Source organism: Aedes albopictus, chromosome 2 (assembly GCF_035046485.1).
Source record: "Aedes albopictus strain Foshan chromosome 2, AalbF5, whole genome shotgun sequence".
In the NCBI taxonomy this organism is placed as follows: Eukaryota; Metazoa; Arthropoda; class Insecta; order Diptera; family Culicidae; genus Aedes; species Aedes albopictus.
This window is the reverse complement of record NC_085137.1, coordinates 161,657,193-161,678,072: the sequence shown is the minus strand read 5'-3', so window position 1 is coordinate 161,678,072 and position 20,880 is coordinate 161,657,193. Positions and strand designations below refer to the sequence as shown.

At 39.4% G+C, this 20,880-nt stretch overlaps 2 protein-coding genes across 2 annotated transcripts; one reads left to right on the top strand and one right to left on the bottom strand.

Moving 5' to 3' along the window:
- The first annotated feature begins 12,117 nt into the window (after window positions 1–12,117).
- LOC109407215 (vitelline membrane protein 15a-3) lies at window positions 12,118–13,056 on the top strand. Its single transcript, XM_019680203.3, has one exon. The coding sequence runs from the start codon at window positions 12,221–12,223 to the stop codon at window positions 12,692–12,694; it is 474 nt and encodes a 157-aa protein (XP_019535748.2). The 5' UTR covers window positions 12,118–12,220; the 3' UTR covers window positions 12,695–13,056.
- A 5,317-nt stretch (window positions 13,057–18,373) lies between these two features.
- On the bottom strand, window positions 18,374–19,047 carry LOC109407216 (vitelline membrane protein 15a-3). The gene has a single exon (XM_019680205.3). It carries the CDS (start codon window positions 18,969–18,971, stop codon window positions 18,501–18,503), a length of 471 nt encoding a protein of 156 aa, XP_019535750.2. The 5' UTR covers window positions 18,972–19,047; the 3' UTR covers window positions 18,374–18,500.
- Window positions 19,048–20,880: the final 1,833 nt, after the last annotated feature.

The window sequence follows — 20,880 nt, the reverse complement described above, 5'->3', positions numbered from 1 at the left end:
TCTCAACGGAATCAAGAGCTATATACGTATGAATATCTATTTTCCACTAAAAATAGGGTAAAACTACCTTTATTTGACCAAACTGCAAGAAATAATCGCGGGCTGTAAACGAAGATCCTATCAACGAACTGCCCATGAAAGTACCTTCATTTTAACGAAAAAAGATTGAATTTATCTGAACGGAATCCAGAGCTATAGACGTATGAATATCTATTTTTCACTAAAAATAGGGTAAAACTACCTTTATTTGACCAAAACTGCAAGAAATAACAGTGGGCTGTAAATGAATATCCTACCAACAGACTGCCCCTGAAAATACCTTCATTTTAACAAAAAAAGATTAAATTTATCTCAACGGAATCCAGAGCTATAGACGTATGAATATCTACATTGCACTAAAAATAGGGTAAATTCACCTTTATTTGACCAAAACTGCAAGAAATAACCGCGTGCTGTGAACGAATACCCTACCATCAAATTGCCCATGAAAAAATCTTTATTTTAACGAAAAAAGATCGACGATAGTCCAGCGGCGTCCAGAGATATTCAATTTTACGACATTTTCTTAGAAAAAAATCCACTGTGCGGTGATTTATGAACTTGCTGTGTGGTTGTGTGGTTTTTAAGATTTCCTTTCTTCTTTTTACAAACAAAAATTACTTTTTGCAATTTCTCATCGTAATAGGCTGTTTTACCTCACGCAAATCTGACAGGAAAAGGCGTACTTTCCCACACTAAATAAACAGTGCTGTAATGGTTCATTACAGCACTGATTTGTGTTGCGTAATGAACCATTACAGCACTGTTTTCAGTTTTGATCAACTTTATGATGGTTTCTGGACGCAGTTTTGAAACATTGTGACAACTGCACGGTATAACCTGCTATGATCAGATATTCTTAAACATGGCTATGAACATCAGTCTCCAGTTAGCCTTGAGGTTAAGGTGACTTGGTGCATCACAGAATTTCCATAGGAATCATTGACTTTTTAATTTTCAATGATTGTTTGCCTCGCGTTTTTGAAGTGATAAAAAACGGGAAATTTTGCAGTCACGCAGTAGAAAAAGTATCATCACACTCACCACGAGTGAGCATATGGGATGATACATTTTCATCCGAATTTGCGCTTTGGTAACTGAGTTTTATCACTTTGAAATTTCGAGCGAGATTTCAATGATGCTGATGACGCACTACGCGTCGTTAAGGCTATGGATCGCCAATCCGGAGACGGCGGGTTCGATTCCCGTTCCGGTCGGGAAAATTTTCTCGACTCCCTGGGCATAGTGAATCATTGTACTTGCCTCACAATATACAAATTCATGCGATGGCTGGCAAAGAAAGCCCTCCCAAGCAACACACATGTTATATAAAAGTTATGACAGCGCATGTTTTGGTTGTATAGAAGTTTATTTTACGTAATTCTAACATTGTGTTGAAATAACGTAAAATAAACTTCTATACAACCAAAACATGCGCTGTCATAACTTTTATATAACATGTGTGTTGCTTGGGAGGGCTTTCTTTGCCAGCCATCGCATGAATTTGTATATTGTGAGGCAAGTACAATGATTCACTATGCCCAGGGAGTCGAGAAAATTTTCCCGACCGGAACGGGAATCGAACCCGCCGTCTCCGGATTGGCGATCCATAGCCTTAACCTCAAGGCTAACTGGAGACTGATGTTCATAGCCATGTTTAAGAATATCTGATCATAGCAGGTTATACCGTGCAGTTGTCACAATGTTTCAAAACTGCGTCCAGAAACCATCATGAAGTTGATCAAAACTGAAAACAGTGCTGTAATGGTTCATTACGCAACACAAATCAGTGCTGTAATGAACCATTACAGCACTGTTTATTTAGTGTGGGAAAGTACGCCTTTTCCTGTCAGATTTGCGTGAGGTAAAACAGCCTATTACGATGAGAAATTGCAAAAAGTAATTTTTGTTTGTAAAAAGAAGAAAGGAAATCTTAAAAACCACACAACCACACAGCAAGTTCATAAATCACCGCGGTGATTTATGAACTTGCAAAAAACGTTGTACGCAACTCGGTGCAGAACTTGATTTTTACAGCACTCGGCGTAATTATCCAACTCGGCAAGCCTCGTTGGATAAATGTACGACTCGTGCTGTAAAAATCGTCATTCTGCACCTTGTTGCGTAAACTACTATTCGTGACGCCAAATTTCATCTGACGCCTGTTGCTCATAATATTGCGCAGTCACTTACGGAATTTTTCATACGGGAATTCGTGTACCTCAAACAGAAAAAGCTGTGATCTGATCTCATGTAACTGTTACATGAATCACGTGCAACAGATGGAAACAACGAAAGTGAGAAGCTACATGAGTTTTCACGTTAATCTCACTTAGACGATGCCCACCAATACGTGAGTAAACCCAAATTGGCAACCGCCTTCATAACGCACGAACCCCACCAACCGTTGCCAAATCGGTTTCTAAATGACCTACCTTCCCGGTGAACAGAGGATTCATATATTTAGCAACCAGACCCAACCGTTGCTATCGTTGTTGATATCACTTGCTTCATGATTTCAATCTGAATAACAAACAAAAACAAGACAGCTTTCTACAAGTAAAATTTAAAAAAGAGATTATCTTTGATAATTTTTCATACTGTTGTTCTCTCATGCATTGCGTTTGTCACAAATGGACACATATTAAAAAATAAAGCTTAATGCCGGACGAGGTTAGATGTGTCGAAAGATTCGATTGTCGGAACGAACCGAAGAACGGTGAATTTCTATACTTGAACATATGAAATTTTCACGTGCAAATGTCTTCGGCAATCCTCAAGCCCGAGTGGAATAAAAAATAGGTGATATTCAATTAATAAAAGTGTCAGCTAATTTACTGACTGCATGATTCCAATCAACACTGGTCCGCAAAGTAGTGTTTCTCCAAAAGACACTCAGCAATTCTTTCAGGAATTTCCCCAGGTGTTTCTTGAGATTCCTTGAGATTCTTCCACTAATTTCTTCAAGGTACCTTTTAGGAGGTCTTGGATTACAAAAAGAGTGCCTTCCGAGAATCCTTCAGGGGTTCCCTCAGAAATTTTCTAGTCTTTTCACCAGGAAGGCTTCATCCGTTCGTTTAGATCCGTCTGTCAGAAGTTCTGTCTGGGATTGCTCCTGAAGGTCATTCAAGGATTTTTGTAGAAATTTCGTCAGGAATTCCTTCGGAGCATCCTCGCGGATTTTTTTTTGGAAAATCCTCAAGGAATTCCCTCAGGGATTCTTCTATGAATCTAGAAGGACTCCTGGAATTCCCTCAAGGATTCGTCCCGGAATTTCCTCAGAGTTTCCTCCCGGAATTTCCTCAGGGATTTCTCCAAGAATGTCCTCTGGGATTCCTTTTAGAATTCCTACCGGGATTCCCCCGGGAGAATCACCAGTCGCGTTGACATTTTATTAACATACATAATAATGTTTGATTGATTATATCGTATGTTGATATTGTATTTAATCATATTCATAATAATCAGTTAATTGTACACACAACTTTAAGGAGTTAGCAAGGTGCAACAGGGCAGCATTAAAGTTATATGAAGACAGTTGAGTGGATTGACAGCTAAAAAATTTGCATAACATTTTTTTAGTTGGTTTCTTTAACTTCATGGGACGGATACGATTAAGGGCAGAACAGCTGAGATGTTTTTTTTTTTGGTTTTAATTTCTGTGTTTTTTAACTGATGCTAATTTTACACTTGTTGACATGGAATTGACCTCTTTTCTAACAAACCATGCCAAGGAATGTTTAACGAGTACAGCTGATTTAATAATTAACCCTGTTGATCATATCAAACTGGAAACAAATTCTTTTTATCTCACAGGTCTTACTCCATTGTACTGTTGTACATAATAACAAGGATACAAATTAATATGCAGATAAATAGGTTGATTATTATTTCACATATTTTTATTATACATTATCAAGGGCTACTATGTACTACAATACTTCAAGGACAACAGTAATAATGCTATTCGTCGTCAAATGACATATGTTCAAAATATCATTTCACATTATATTATAATTTATATCATTATGTATTTATGAAGCTTTCCACACAGCAATCGAATATTCTTTGTTCATACATGAGCACAAAATCCCCAACGACTGCGAATATGAGGAAGTGTTTGAATACAAATTAGCGAAGTACGAAAACATAAAATGTAAATTAAGTAGTGTAGATTGGCAAGCTATTCTTAAGAATGAAGGAAATGCCGAATCTGCCGTAGAAGAATTCTACAGAATTTTAAATGAAATTATTGGGCAAGAAACTCCAATAAAAACGAAACGTCGTCATATAAATTCAAAATATCCAATATGGTATAATCAACAAATCAAAAATCTGAAAAATCGCAAACAAAAAGCACACAAAATTTACAAAAAATATGAAACTGATGAAAATTTAGCTAAATATTTGAACATATGCGACCAATTAAATTTTGAAATTAATAATGCATTTGAAGAATATAATACGAGAACTGAACTCGAAATAAAGTCCTGCCCAAAGAATTTCTTTAATTACGTAAAAAGCAAATTAAAATCTGTCAATTTTCCATCCATTATGCATCTTGACGAAAAAATTGGAGACAACCCGGAAAAGAATTGCAATCTATTTGCGGATTTTTTCCAGGAAATCTATACAACTTTTTCTGAAGAAGATCGTGACCGCGATTACTTTGCTTTCTACCCAGATTTTATTAGGAATGTTGGTGTGAATCAAATTCAACCAAATGAAATTTTTGAAGCACTTTTAAACTTGGACGCCTCTAAAGGACATGGTCCTGACAAAATTCCTCCAATATTTCTGAAAAATTTAGCTAAGGAGCTCACTGCTCCTTTATTTTGGCTTTTTAAAATATCACTCGATACTGCAAACTTCCCAAAAGTATGGAAAACCTCTTTTTTAGTGCCTATTTTTAAATCTGGTCGTAAATCAGACGTACGTAATTATCGCGGCATAGCCATTATCTCTTGCATTCCAAAACTATTTGAGGCAATTGTCAACAAAAAGTTATTTCTACAAATCAAAAACAGAATAACTAACATGCAGCATGGCTTTTTTAAAGGCCGATCAACTTCAACAAATTTGCTTCAATTTGTTGACTATGTACTGAATGCAATGGATAATGGAAATCACGTGGAAGCTCTTTATACGGACTTTAGTAAGGCATTTGATCGCATCGACATACCAATGCTGCTTTTCAAATTGCAGAAAATTGGAATTGAACCAGGTCACCTGAAATGGCTTGAATCATACCTGAGTGACCGCCAACAAATAATTAAATTTGATGGATACAAATCAAAACCAATTCAAGTCACTTCCGGTGTACCACAAGGTTCTCATTTGGGACCTCTTCTTTTTATCATTTATGTAAACGATATTTCCTTCATTCTCAAGAAATTAAAAGTGTTAATTTATGCCGACGACATGAAGCTCTTTTTGGAAATAAGAAATGATGAAGACATCAATGTATTCCGCAATGAAATAGAAATATTCTACACATGGTGCAACAAAAGCCTATTAGAACTGAATGTTAAAAAATGCAATTTGATATCATTTAGCAGAAAAAGAACAACACCGAATGTCTCAATTGCATTAGGAAATAAGAATGTGGAAAAATGTGAAAGGGTTAGGGATTTAGGAGTAATCTTAGATTGTAAACTTACATTCGTTGACCACTACAACACAATCATTCACAGGGCTAATAATATGCTAGGGTTCATTAAGCGCTTCTGCTATAACTTTCATGACCCATATACAATTAAAACACTTTATATTGCCTATGTTAGATCTATTTTAGAATACTGCAGCACTGTATGGTCTCCTTTTTCAACCACGCACGAAGAAAGATTAGAATCAGTGCAAAAACAATTTCTACTGTTTGCTCTTCGTAAATTAGGCTGGACATCATTTCCACTTCCGTCTTACAAAGCACGCTGCATGCTTATTGACATACAAACTCTGCAAGAGCGGCGTGAAATCGCAATGATTTCATTCGTAAACGATATCGTTTCGCATCGTATAGACTCGCCTGAAATCTTATCAAAACTAAATTTTTATATACCCTCTCGGCAATTAGAAAACCGAAATACTTTCGCAAGTAACCACCACCGAACAAACTACGCCAAATTTGGGCCTATAAATCGCATGATGGTTGCTTATAATAAACATTGCGAAACGATTGACTTTACCATGTCCAGGCAAAATTTAAAAACATATTTTCGTACCATTAGAAATAGGAACACTTAAAAAAAAACAAAACTCTACATAATTTAATTCATTTTTTTTATATATTTTTCAATGTTTTTCATAATTATAATATTAAGAAATAAGAAAAAAATATGTATATGTATAATGTACTAGTCTACGTCGGTTGACGAAATGAAATAAATATTACCTTTGATTATACTATAATATATTCCATTGCATTATGAATATTCCCTTTTTGCCTATATATTATCTTTCGTTGACAATATTATTATAATGTTTTCCCTACCATTTAGGTCGTTAAATGACTGGTTAATGACGGCCGCCTATACTAACGGACCAGCCACACCCCCTGTTTGGACCTCTATTCAGCGATATGCTGAATTCAAATAACTAATGTTTATTTTATTACCTTTTTTTTTTTTTTTTTAAAAAAAAAACTTCATTCTTTTAACCTAGTCGTGCATTTGGGTCATTATGATCCTTAAACGGGCACTACGTCAGCGGGGTGAGCATCAACTAATGCAGGAAGAATGTTAAATTATATTTTAATATTGATTATATATTAGCTATTGCGTTGACATTTTATTAATGTAACAATTCTCTACCATACCATCTAGGTCATAAGAGGACTCGTCAACAAATAATACTAATTCAAATTATATACAAATTGATACTTTATTTCAGTCCGCTACATTAAATTTCATGGCACTATATTTCGTTACTGTATTGACTATGCCATATTTCAATATTATATTTCATCATAATAAATTATACTTTTGACTATATAACTAAATGAGGTTGGGAGGGCAATATTGAAGTTGTAACTGTACCATGGAGTGGTTGCCTACCGAAGTGTGGTAAGAAGTAACTGTAACATCCGTGTAGATGGTTTGCAATGGATTTGACGCGCCCTTCTTGTGACAAACCATCCCGTAGGAAGATTGAAAAGTGATGTGAATCTCATTATTCACCCGGTTGGATTATACTGTTGGAAGACATTCTTATAAATCCGCGGATTTTGCGTAAGTTCCTCCACTTACGGGTCCATTACACCCCCTTTTGGCCCTTTATGCAGTGATTGAGTATATATAATTCATCGTGTTTACATTTTGATGCTATAATAATGTTCTACCCTATCATCTAGCACGTAAAAGGCTTCGTCACCGAAAAAAAACCATTTACTTCATCTACAATTGATATCTTATTTCATTTCGCTACATTACATTACATTTCATTATTATATTTATTATTATTTTTAATTATTTATTATTATATTTATTGACTATATTACATTTCATCATAAATTTCCTTAATATTATATGCAAATTATTATATAATCATGTAACTATATGGGGTTGGGAGGGTGCATCATTGAAGTTGTAACTGTACGACGGAGTGGATTGCCAGCCGGAGTGTGGTGAGAAGTAACTATAACATCCTTGTAGATGGGTTCTTCTATCCCAACAGTTGCAATGGATTTGACGCGCCCTTCTTGTGACAAACCATCCCGTAGAAAGCTTGACAAGTAATGTAAATTTCATTATTCACCCTTTTGGATCATATTGCTGGAAGGAGATTCTCTTAAACCCGCGGATTTCGCGTAAGTGTCTCTACTTACGGGTCCGCCACACCCCCTTTTGGCCCTTCATACAGCGGTATGTTGAAGTCAGGGTGGTAATGAAATTGATCTTTACTGTTGAGTGGAACTGCATGCAGAGCAAGACTCAAGCTAGGATGGTGGCTACCTACATACATACATACCTACCGGGATTCCCCCGGGAATTCCTTCCGAGATTCTCTGGGAATTCCTTCCGAGATTCTCTGGGAATTCCTTCCGAGATTCCCTGGGAATTCCTTCCGAGATTCCCCCGGGAATTCCTTCCGAGATTCCCCCGGGAATTCCTTCCGAGATTCCCCCGGGAAATCCTTCCGAGATTCCCCCGGGAATTCCTTCCGAGATTCCCCCGGGAATTCCTTCCGAGATTCCCCCGGGAATTCCTTCCGAGATTCCCCCGGGAATTCCTTCCGAGATTCCCCCGGGAATTCCTTCCGAGATTCCCCCGGGAATTCCTTCCGAGATTCTCCCGGAAATTCCTTCCGAGATTCCCCCGGGAATTCCTTCCGAGATTCCCCCGGGAATTCCTTCCGAGATTCCCCCGGGAATTCCTTCCGAGATTCCCCCGGGAATTCCTTCCGAGATTCCCCGGGAATTCCTTCCGAGATTCCCCCGGGAATTCCTTCCGAGATTCCCCCGGGAATTCCTTCCGAGATTCCCCCGGGAATTCCTTCCGAGATTCCCCCGGGAATTCCTTCCGAGATTCCCCCGGGAATTCCTTCCGAGATTCCCCCGGGAATTCCTTCCGAGATTCCCCCGGGAATTCCTTCCGAGATTCCCCCGGGAATTCCTTCCGAGATTCCCCCGGGAATTCCTTCCGAGATTCCCCCGGGAATTCCTTCCGAGATTCTCCCGGGAATTCCTTCCGAGATTCCCCCGGGAATTCCTTCCGAGATTCCCCCGGGAATTCCTTCCGAGATTCCCCCGGGAATTCCTTCCGAGATTCCCCCGGGAATTCCTTCCGAGATTCCCCCGGGAATTCCTTCCGAGATTCCCCCGGGAATTCCTTCCGAGATTCCCCCGGGAATTCCTTCCGAGATTCCCCCGGGAATTCCTTCCGAGATTCCCCCGGGAATTCCTTCCGAGATTCCCCCGGGAATTCCTTCCGAGATTCCCCCGGGAATTCCTTCCGAGATTCCCCCGGGAATTCCTTCCGAGATTCCCCCGGGAATTCCTTCCGAGATTCCCCCGGGAATTCCTTCCGAGATTCCCCCTGGAATTCCTTCCGAGATTCCCCCGGGAATTCCTTCCGAGATTCCCCCGGGAATTCCTTCCGAGATTCCCCCGGGAATTCCTTCCGAGATTCCCCCGGGAATTCCTTCCGAGATTCCCCCGGGAATTCCTTCCGAGATTCCCCCGGGAATTCCTTCCGAGATTCCCCCGGGAATTCCTTCCGAGATTCCCCCGGGAATTCCTTCCGAGATTCCCCCGGGAATTCCTTCCGAGATTCCCCCGGGAATTCCTTCCGAGATTCCCCCGGGAATTCCTTCCGAGATTCCCCCGGGAATTCCTTCCGAGATTCCCCCGGGAATTCCTTCCGAGATTCCCCCGGGAATTCCTTCCGAGATTCCCCCGGGAATTCCTTCCGAGATTCCCCCGGGAATTCCTTCCGAGATTCCCCCGGGAATTCCTTCCGAGATTCCCCCGGGAATTCCTTCCGAGATTCCCCCGGGAAATCCTTCCGAGATTCCCCCGGGATATCCTTCCGAGATTCCCCCGGGAAATCCTTCCGAGATTCCCCCGGGAATTCCTTCCGAGATTCCCCCGGGAATTCCTTCCGAGATTCCCCCGGGAATTCCTTCCGAGATTCCCCCGGGAATTCCTTCCGAGATTCCCCCGGGAATTCCTTCCGAGATTCCCCCGGGAATTCCTTCCGAGATTCCCCCGGGAATTCCTTCCGAGATTCCCCCGGGAATTCCTTCCGAGATTCCCCCGGGAATTCCTTCCGAGATTCTCCCGGGAATTCCTTCCGAGATTCCCCCGGGAATTCCTTCCGAGATTCCCCCGGGAATTCCTTCCGAGATTCCCCCGGGAATTCCTTCCGAGATTCCCCCGGGAATTCCTTCCGAGATTCCCCCGGGAATTCCTTCCGAGATTCCCCCGGGAATTCCTTCCGAGATTCCCCCGGGAATTCCTTCCGAGATTCCCCCGGGAATTCCTTCCGAGATTCCCCCGGGAATTCCTTCCGAGATTCCCCCGGGAATTCCTTCTGAGATTCCCCCGGGAATTCCTTCCGAGATTCTCCCGGGAATTCCTTCCGAGATTCCCCCGGGAATTCCTTCCGAGATTCCCCCGGGAATTCCTTCCGAGATTCCCCCGGGAATTCCTTCCGAGATTCCCCCGGGAATTCCTTCCGAGATTCCCCCGGGAATTCCTTCCGAGATTCCCCCGGGAATTCCTTCCGAGATTCCCCCGGGAATTCCTTCCGAGATTCCCCCGGGAATTCCTTCCGAGATTCCCCCGGGAATTCCTTCCGAGATTCCCCCGGGAATGCCTTCCGAGATTCCCCCGGGAATTCCTTCCGAGATTCCCCCGGAAATTCATTTCGGGATTCTCCCGGGAATTCCTTCCGGGATTGCCTCGTGAATGTCTTTTGGGATAGCCCCGGCAAGTCCTTCCGGAATTTTCTCCGGCATTTTCTCCCGGGAATTCCTTCTGGGATTTCCCGGAAATTTCTTCCGGGTTTGCCCTGGGAAATGCTTCTGGAATACCCCCGGTAGCTGCTTCAGAGATATCTTCAGAAATGCATTCAGGGATTTCTCCTGAAGTTGTTTCATGGATTCATCAATGAGTTCATTCAAGGATTTCTCTAGAAGTTCCTTCAATGAGTTCTATCATGGATTCTTCCAGGTGTTCCATCAGGGATTCCAACAAGGATCCCTGCAGGAATTCTATCAGAGATTCTTCAAAGAATTTGTTCAGGGATTATTCTCAAAATTTCTCCAAGGATCTAAAAACTTGAACAAAACACTTGAGAAATTAATTATCATCTTTCAGAACCTTTCGTGCAATCGAATATGATAACTTGAGAAACAAAAAATGATGTTGTCATTTATTGGCTTCTCTGTATTTTGTTTACTATATGAAGTACTACTACCAACCACCGGTGGGGAGATAAGGTAATATTTTACCAACGATGATGTGAACGCACGGTGCGAAAACGGGTGGGTATCAGAAATAAAACCGATTTGCACACCTCTACTACTCACCGACTTACTACGCACTGGTGGGGATAGTCTTAATGAGGCTTAAAAATGTATGTATTTGCAATTCTAAGAGTAAGTTAACGAATTTATAGGGGATATTGTACAAAATGAGACATCATCTCCAAATGTGACGAACTAGAAATGATCCGTTTGGAGGTTTACCATTAAGGCGAAACTGGAAGCATTTTCTCATTTTTTTGGTTTTTGATTTTTTATTAAATAACGAAGCAATATTTTTAAAATCGGTTTTCGTGCACATGTAGGGTATAGATCAGGGTATCTTCTGAATTTTTTACGCGGTAGAAAATGTTTTTCGTTTTTGCAGAAACCATTTTTTAGTGAAATTTTGTTCAAAAATGGTTTCTGCAAAAACGAAAAACATTTTCTACCGCGTAAAAAAATCAGAAGTTACCCTGATCCATACTCTACATGTGCACGAAAACCGATTTTAAAAATATTGCTTCGTTATTTAATAAAAAATCAAAAACCAAAAAGTGAGGATTTGCTTCCAGTTTCGCCTTAAGTAGCAGGACTTCTGAACAACTTTGCATGGTTGTTTGCCGAAATTTATCTGAAATATTCAAATATTCTCAATTTATAGGGGATATTGGACAAAATGAGACAATTATTGTGATCAGAAGTGAAAAACATTTGCTAAACTAAGTTGTCTGACATTTCTACATGAAGTTTTTTGAAATATTCAGGTTTTTCCTTACTTTCTGGACCAACCGGTATTCAGATCCGTAACCCTCAGTATGGTCTTGCTGAATACTTGTGCGTTTACCGCATCGGCCCTATAATTTACCCTATTTCAAGTGAAGTGCACTTTTTCAAACTGTCTGAAACATCATGAGTATTTTTAAGATTTGAAAAATATTCCTGGAATGGTTCAATTTCGTGAAAACTCCAATGCTAATCCACCCAGGTAATTCATTGAACCCTCAAGCTGGTGGTTTAAATGCTCTCCGTATCACCTCGTTCCAAAAGACACGTTTCCGATTTGTTTTCGAACCGAAAAATGCAACACTGCAAAAACGACAGTTTTCGTTGCTGCAAACTGTCTTCGCACGCGGGCCCAAAATAAGGGGACCAAAGTACAACATTTTTGTTCGCAAGTCAAATCGGTGCCGTAAGCAGTATTCAATTATAAAACCCGATGGAATTGACGGACTCAATCATCAGTCTACTACTACACAGTGTCAGTGCAGTTACCAAGTATCTCTTCAACATCGTCGGAAGGAATCCCTCCAGCTCTACCGGAACCATGAACAAGGTCATCATCTTGGCTCTCTTCGCCGTGGCCGCCGCCAGCGCCATGCCAAACTACCCAGCCCCGAAGCCAGCTTACCACGCACCGGCCCCAGCCCACCACGCTCCCGCTCCGGCTCATCATGCACCAGCGCCAGCTTACGGACACCACGCTCATCACGCCCCGGCTCCAGTGGTCCACACCTACCCAGTGCACGCCCCACACGCCAAGTGCGGAGCCAACCTGTTGGTCGGATGCGCCCCTAGCGTAGCTCACGTGCCATGCGTCCCAGTGCACGGACATGGACACGGATACGGACACGCTCCCGCTCCCCACTACCGGGCACCGGAATCCGACTCGTTCGATCAGTTCGAGGAATAAGCGGATCGTTGGCTGGACTGATGCGGTGGAAAAAGTTGCCTGAAGTGAACATACTCTAATGAACGGAAAGTGTTGCAATGGTGTTAACGTACAAAAATACCTGAAGAAAAGATGTATTTAATTTGACAGAGGAATAAATCTAATTTATTGAAACTAATTTTTAGTTGTTGATGCATTTTATTTTTGGGATGTTGAGAAAAGTTTGTGTGGTATCGGGTATTTGAATTAACTGTTCTGTACAGTAACGTTTTTGTTGGTTATTGCTTTGGGTTCCACTGTTTTACATTGGCTTATGCTGTGAAGGTTTTGCCGCTTAATGAAGTCCACCACAATTAGTACAGTTAAAATTTTGAAAGAATGAGATTTCATTACTCAGGTTACTTATGATTATCGAATGATAACAGCCAATTACTCATGACTACATTATTTGAATACCGTTGATTACCTAGTTGATTACATCTGATTATCATTGATAACCATGATTACAACTGTGTACCATTGAATACATCTGATTACTTCTGATTACCATGATTACATGTGATTACTTTGATTACTTATGATTACTTATTGATTTCCAAGATTACTATTGATTACTCAAGATTACTACTGATTACTCAGATTACCTTTGATTATCATATGATTACAACTAATTACTCATGATTACTTTTTTCGGTTATATCGTTGATTACCTACAGTAGTACCTATGGTAGTAGTTGATTACATTTGATTACCATTGATTACATCGGATTACTAATGATTACTTCTAATTATCTGGGGGCTGCGAATAGGAATGGTTTTATTTTTCAAGCTAGCTAACGCACAACAACACACTTTCGACGCTCGGTTTGAAAACACGCACGAATGTTTAATTTTCATGCCATCACCACCGTCAATCACGCCGCTGTTTGAAAAAGGTAAACATGATTAATCCCCCCATGTCTCTAAAATGTTTTACTTGTTTAAAGTTTATCCATTTCTAATTTGCGGTGGACATTTTAATGTATCGTCGTTTCAAAATAAACTACAATGCATCAATAACAGCTTTTAATTTGCCTTGCTTTACACGTGACCAAAGCACTTTGTCATGTCTTGTTTGTCTTGTTCAGAAAAAAAATATTGTTGCAATACTTTTCTGATAGGTGGAATTGCATAAGAACACTAGCTGTTGGAGCTTTGACAGCTCGATGGAGATATTTTGACAGAGGTGAATGGAGATATCTGGACAAGCGTTTTGCTGAAATCAAAGCTTTATTAATGATGTTTTGCTTTGCTTTTTGGGAACACTGCATGAGGAAAATTTTGCCTACTGTAGGGTCTTACACCCTATAGCAAAAAGACATATCATCGAAGTGCGTACATACAGTTGAATAAGGGAGCCATTCATAATCAGCGACCGACCGAGTGTTGAAGTGTGAAGTATTCCCATTAAGTAAAGTATCGAATAGTTTGGCTATTTCTAAAGACCATTGGCTAAGTGTGATATCCGACTATTTTTTATTTTTTTTTATCTGTATTAACGAGATATATCCGACTATCTTACACCTAGCCGGTTAAGCAAATTGTGCAAAGAGATACAGTTCAAGTTCCTACGGGAACGTACATTTAAACAACCGAGAGTCATATAAGAATACACGCTGTACTACGTGTAAAGTACTATTTTAAGATCCTATTGGGCGGAGCGAATGTTATTTTTTGAACTTATTGCGATGTATCTGGTAAAGTCGTATAAGAATACTAATCCACTTTTATAAGCTTTGGCTGCACCGTTGTAAATGTTATTCTCATATTTTTTTCGATGGACTCAACGTGTTCGTACAATCATGCGAGCAAACTCACAAAGTGATGTCAAATGGATTCTCATAACTTCGTAATTTGATGATTATACGATTTCACTTGGTACTTTTCATATTATGCCAGTTCAACTCGCATTGGTGTTCGAATGAAATCGTATAAATGTAAAATTAACTTATTATAGTGTTCATACAAACTCGCTTAAGTAATCATTTACGTTGACATAATGCGATTTGATGTGTATTAACGATGAAAGAGCTACTGTTTGACTGCGGATATTTTGCCAAAAAGCTACAAGAAAGTGGACAGCCATCATTTGGTTACAAAGTCATCACGTTTATTTTGTGGCTCTGATAAACAACAATGAATGGTGCTAGCCAGAGAGACACTGGGTGATAAGAACTGTATTTGTTTTCGAACGGCATTAGGTCGCATAAGATGCTATATTATATGACAATTGTACACACCTTTAATCATCATGATCATAATGTATCATTTCATGCCATATCCACTTATCCGCGAGCGGTAATGGCGGCGGCGGGCACTACTAACCGATTCGCATTTTGACGTTTCTTGGGGATGACAATCGGTTGGCGCCACCGAACAGTGGGCGAAGGGGTGAGGAGGAGAATGAAACTGTTTTGACTTTCCCCCAAGAAACGTCAAAATCCGAACCGATCGGTTTTGCCCGCCGCCGCCATTATCGCTCGCGGATAAGTGGATAGCGTTATCATCACTCATAATGCACGAATGTCGTCTTCACTTTTGCACACTTAATTCAAGAGGTTTTATTTCTGTAACTCAAGATGCGTTTTTGAAAGCTCCAAAAGTAGTTCTTAAACGACTTTGACGAGAAGTTTATATAAATAAAAATGAAATGGTGTTTGTATGTTACGAATAGGCTCGGGAACGTGTCAACGGATCTACACCATTCTTTCTGTGTTTCGTTTGTGCAGGGCTCCGACGTATTCGTTCGAAAAAAAAAATGCGAAAATCGACCGGAAACGCACCGGAAACGAGAAAGTTTGAAATTCTATTTTGCGAGCCATTTCTCTTGAGAATTGTATGTAAAAACATAGTAGGCAGGCAGTACGACCATAGACTTAATACTATGACGACGTTTTCCGGGACAGCTAGTTTTAAATATAAAAGATATAGCAATAGAACAGTTCTGACCCAATTCGGAGTATTTTCCCACACAGAGCTTTTAAAAACACACATTTTCGTGTGCGGAAAATGCTCTCTGTATTCCGTTCACAAGATATTGAAGAATTTGTAGAAAAAAATTCACTGTTTAACTTTTTTTTCTTGAGTTACAGATATATATGGGCTTCGTGGCCGAGCGGTTAGCGGCGTCAGTCGTTTAGGTGTTTCGGAGTGTTGGTTCGATTTCCTCTCCAGTAAGGGAAAACTTTTCGTCAAACGGAAAATTCTCCACTGGGCCACTGGGTGTTATATGTGTTGTCCGTTGTTTAATGTTAGTTATGTTCAGTCTGTGCGGCCACTACTGGCCGAAGACGGTGTGATTGTCTTTATTATTCTCCATTAATTTTTTGATATTTTATAACGGTATTTTATCTTTTGAAAGCTGGTAAAAGATATTTTTTTATGTTTTATGCCCCAACTCGCAATATTGTCTGTTAAATAAAATTTGATTTAGAGAGGCTTCAATCTGCATATAGGGACAATGGAAATTCGCGGCAAAATTTCTTAAATTTCGCGGACTACTATTGTGCATTTCGCGGCAATTTCGCGGTCTCATATTTTTGGCCGTTTTGTTGAAAAAAAAAACTCCAAATTTGCATGTCCAAATCATAAATTCCCCCAAAAAAGCAACAAATTTGATAAAAAGTATAACCAAGCATACTGTCTAATATGTCATAAACTCGTAACTAACTTTACACTGTCTACAGTTATCAGTCAATTTATGCTAAAATATTTATAATTGATCAAAATTTGCAGGGTATTTTTACAATTTTACCAAATTTCGCGGAAATTCGCGCAATTTCTCAAATTTCGTGGTCATAGTCTAATTTCGCGGATTTCGCGGCTTCCGCGAAATCGCGAATTTCCATTGTTCCTATGCATATATTAAAAATATGATTTTTGAAGAAAAACGCCTGTAACTATTGAACCAAAATAGACCGTCTCCTCACACGGAATAACATATTATCAAATGGTGTCCGGCCATTTGGCCAAAAGGGTCGTTTGGCTGAACGCCATTTGGCCGAATTATGATCAAAAGTATTTGAAGGCGTGGGCAAACTCTGGATAACATACCATTCATGGAATAGTTAGCTTTGAAACTTCGAATAATTTTTGTCAGAATTTTTTTCTTCTTTGAATCATTGACTGTTCTTTCACATTATATTGATATATGAAGGATGTGGCATGATCACTTGAATTCATTATTCCTTTTTGGCCAAACAGCATTCGGCCAAATAGCGTTCGGCCAAATAACCCGGAACCTTAACAAATGTTCTACGAGTGTTTCTTGGGCAACTTTGGTGAGAAATTGGAACTGGATAAGTTACAGCCAGAAAATCGGGTTTTCTTAAACCACCCTAAGCTTATTCAGAAAAATATCTCTAAATCAGCCAAAGCAAATAAAAACTTGCTCAAAATTGATTTATCTACAACTTTTTCCAAGAATGTGCATAGTAATATTTGCAAATGTATTTGTTTTCCACTTTCTTTTAAAATTTAAACCAGAGATAAATTGCCTCCAAAGGATTGAATTATGTACTTCAACTTTTATTTATGGCTGTTCAACATTTTTTCAGAGTATCAGACAAAATTTTTTCAGGGAATTTGCCAATATATTCATTCCTAGTGGTATTTCGAAGAAAGTTTTTCTGGACTGCTACAAAAAATATGTAAGTGAATGTTACCAAAAATACCAACATTTTTTTTTCTGGACGGACTCCGCAATATGAAACATAATTCTTAAGGAGTTTGAATCACATAACGTCAGAACAGTTCAACTAGAACTGTAAAAATTATTCCAACAGTTTAATATTTCTGGATTTAGGAAATCTATCGTACGTTCACCTTGCAGAAATTTTTCAAATTCGGATTTCATTAAAGAAAAGCCTTCCAGAGGCCTAACGTTTCAGAAATAATGCCCCCACGAATAACAACAATTTTTGATGGAATGAATTGAATGTCCAGAGAAATTGCCTGGAGAAGTTTTATGGCATAATTTCTAGAGGAATTTGTAGAAAACTAAGTTATCGAAATTCTAGCAAGCTGCTCTAGGAAATATATGGCAAATTTTTTATATAGTATCATCATATCAAACTATACTATATCAAAGTAACTCATTGCAATTTTTGGATAGAGTCATATGAAAATTTGATAAGATTGAAAAAAGCTAGTTTGGTATACCATGGTGGGTGCTCAATAGTCCAATATTCCTCTCAGTCATGCATCTTCGAAATCAATATTTATCTTTTGAAAGTCCATTGAGGAAAAAAATCATGACAATAGTTCTCGAATACGCTTGTAGAGGATAGTGGATTCCAGAATGCAGTTAAGGTTGAAGGATTCGTCATTGATAATAATTATCATCATTGAAAATTCCAAAGCAGTTTTCTCGTCTAAAACTGAAAAATTCGCAGTGAAAATGTATTCACTGCATTGCAAAGGGAGAATGCAGTACAGTGAATACATTTTCAAAGCGAAATTTTCAGTTTTGAACGAGAAAACTGCTTTTGAATTTTCAATGATGACGCTGGTATCAATGAAGAATCATTCAACCTTAACCAACACCAAGCAGACCAGCAGAAGTGAACAACGGATAACAATCAAAACTTTCTCAACTCATCCGTAAAGCAAACCAACAATCACAAAAAATTCATTTCAATAAATTATTTTTTTATTCCTTTGTCGAACTAAATACGTCTTACTTCAAGTAATTGTACATCAACACCATTCCAGCACTTTTCATTCAATCGAGTATATTCGTCTCAGGCCTCTCTTGGGGGCCTCTGTTGTCCAGTCGATGATGGTCCGCTTATTCCTCGAACTGATCGAACGAGTCGGATTCCGGAGCGCGGTAGTGAGGAGCTGGAGCGTGTCCGTATCCGTGTCCGTGCTTAACGGGGACGCATGGCACATGGGCTACGCTGGGGGCGCATCCGACCAGCAGGTTAGCTCCGCACTTGGCGTGTGGGGCGTGCACTGGGTAGGTGTGGACCACTGGTGCCGGGGCGTGATGAGCGTGGTGTCCGTAGGCTGGTGCTGGAGCATGATGAGCCGGGGCGGGAGCGTGGTGAGCTGGGGCCGGTGCGTGGTAAGCTGGCTTCGGGGCTGGGTAGTTTGGCATGGCGCTGGCGGCGGCCACGGCGAAGAGAGCCAAGATGATGAACTTGTTCATGGTTCCGGTAGAGCTGGAGGGATGCCTTCCGACGATGTTGAAGAGATACTTGGTAACTGCACTGACACTGTGTAGTAGTAGACTGATGATTGAGTCCGTCGATTCCATCGGGTTTTATAATTGAATACTGCTTACGGCACCGATTTGACTTGCGAACAAAAATGTTGCACTTTGGTCCCCATATTTTGGGCGCGCGCGTAAGCCGTTCAACAAAGTTTGTTGATTTTGCATTGTTGCATTTTTTGACTTCAAAACAATTGAGTGCCTGTGGTGTGCGGGCAAATGGCACGAGCCGATGGAATGCAAGATCGTTGACATTCTCCACCTTACAGAAAATTGAACCAGAAAACTGTGCGTGGACTGTGGCTACATTCAAACTGATGAAAATGTAATTAAGGTTTCTTATAAGCCTTTTAAGAGATTTGAATATACTTAAATTGCAACTAATGCTTTATTGAAGTACATACTTATGAGATTTGTTCATTCAAATATAATAGTATTAACACTATTTAATATACCGTCAAACGGGGTTACTTGCAACAGCGGTGTAACTTGCAACACGATGACATACACTAAATGTGAAGCATTTTCTAATAACAATAAAAACTAGTATGCCCTACTATTTCGGTTATAGAGATTATGTGTATCAAAGATCGATTTAGTATAAAAATAGCTTTGTTTCTTTGTTTATGGTTTAGCTACACTGTTAAAACGGATTGCTCATTTTATGCCATAAAAACAAGTATGAAAATCGTGTTTCACCTCTCCCCTATAGTAAGTGCGATAAGTCTGATGACCTTGGTTGCAGTTAGGGTACCTAATAGTAAGCTTAGCTAAACGATAAAAGTTTGATAAACTTATCGACTAAGTAATGCAAAAAATCATTATTATATTCGACAACCACTATGGGGTAACTTGCAACAGTTGAATTTGACGAAACCTTTTATTATTTATCTTCATTTCACGATATACTTGACAGAAATAACCAAAATGGATCATTTATTGATTACGTAACGCGTTCATTTTCAAATGACAATTCATTTTTTACATTTTTTTGCACGTGACCTTCAAACATTGTTAGGAAATACCACATTTTGAAGTTTCATTCATGTTTCATCATGTTAAAAGTTCAATTTTTGTTTATGAACGCTGTAAAGCAATCACCAATATCAATTCTGAATCTAGATGGAGTAAATTATTTCAGTTTCATATCCAAATTAGCGAGTTTGAAATTTACAAAGTAGAATAGGTGTGTTTCAATCATGTTAATTTAGGTTAAATTGCCAAACACCACTTACAAATGAAAACTACTTGAAGATGACTAACTCTACCATTTTAAGAAATGACAATAATCATTGTTGACATTTTGTAATGAGTGCTAAGTCAAGAGAATCATATATATTTTGTGTTTGAGGGACATGAGACCTGTTGCTATACGATATACTCTCGTTTGCAATAACTATCAATCCTTTCATGAAAAATTATATGTCAATTGGTTAGTGTACATCTTTTCATGGTATGTTTCATGCATAACATCAAAATTTTACAATACGACTAAATGCTAGAATGTTGGTGCTATTTAATGATAGCTAACTTAGCTTCATGTCCTATGTTGCAAGTTACCCCACAGATGGGGAAACTTGCAACAATCATGTATTTCGCACCTCCTGATTAGGTGGCAACGTATTTTGGTAAACCAAGTGCTGCATGGTATTCTACTCGGGGTAATTAGCGTACACGATGCTTCACAGGATGTTTCAAATGTTTACATTTTCAATGATATTGTTTCAAAGTCGAAAAGTGTTGCAAGTTACCCCATTTGACGGTATGTATTTAAATAAGTTAGAAATTGGGAGATTGCCTGGAGAAAGTGTATTGAGATCGAAGGAAAATGTTAATATTTTGATCGGAGGTGTAATTGATCAGTAGGGTGATGCAATAAGAGCCACATCCAGTTACTACTCAGGTTGGTGAATCTTAGTTTGAATGATTCTAATAGATCTTGAGTTGAGTTTTA

What these genes read in the sequence shown, in the direction of transcription:
- LOC109407215 (XM_019680203.3), top strand. Translation starts at nt 12,221, where the DNA reads ATGGAATTGACGGACTCAATCATCAGTCTACTACTACACAGTGTCAGT.
- LOC109407216 (XM_019680205.3), bottom strand. Translation starts at nt 18,971, where the DNA reads ATGGAATCGACGGACTCAATCATCAGTCTACTACTACACAGTGTCAGT.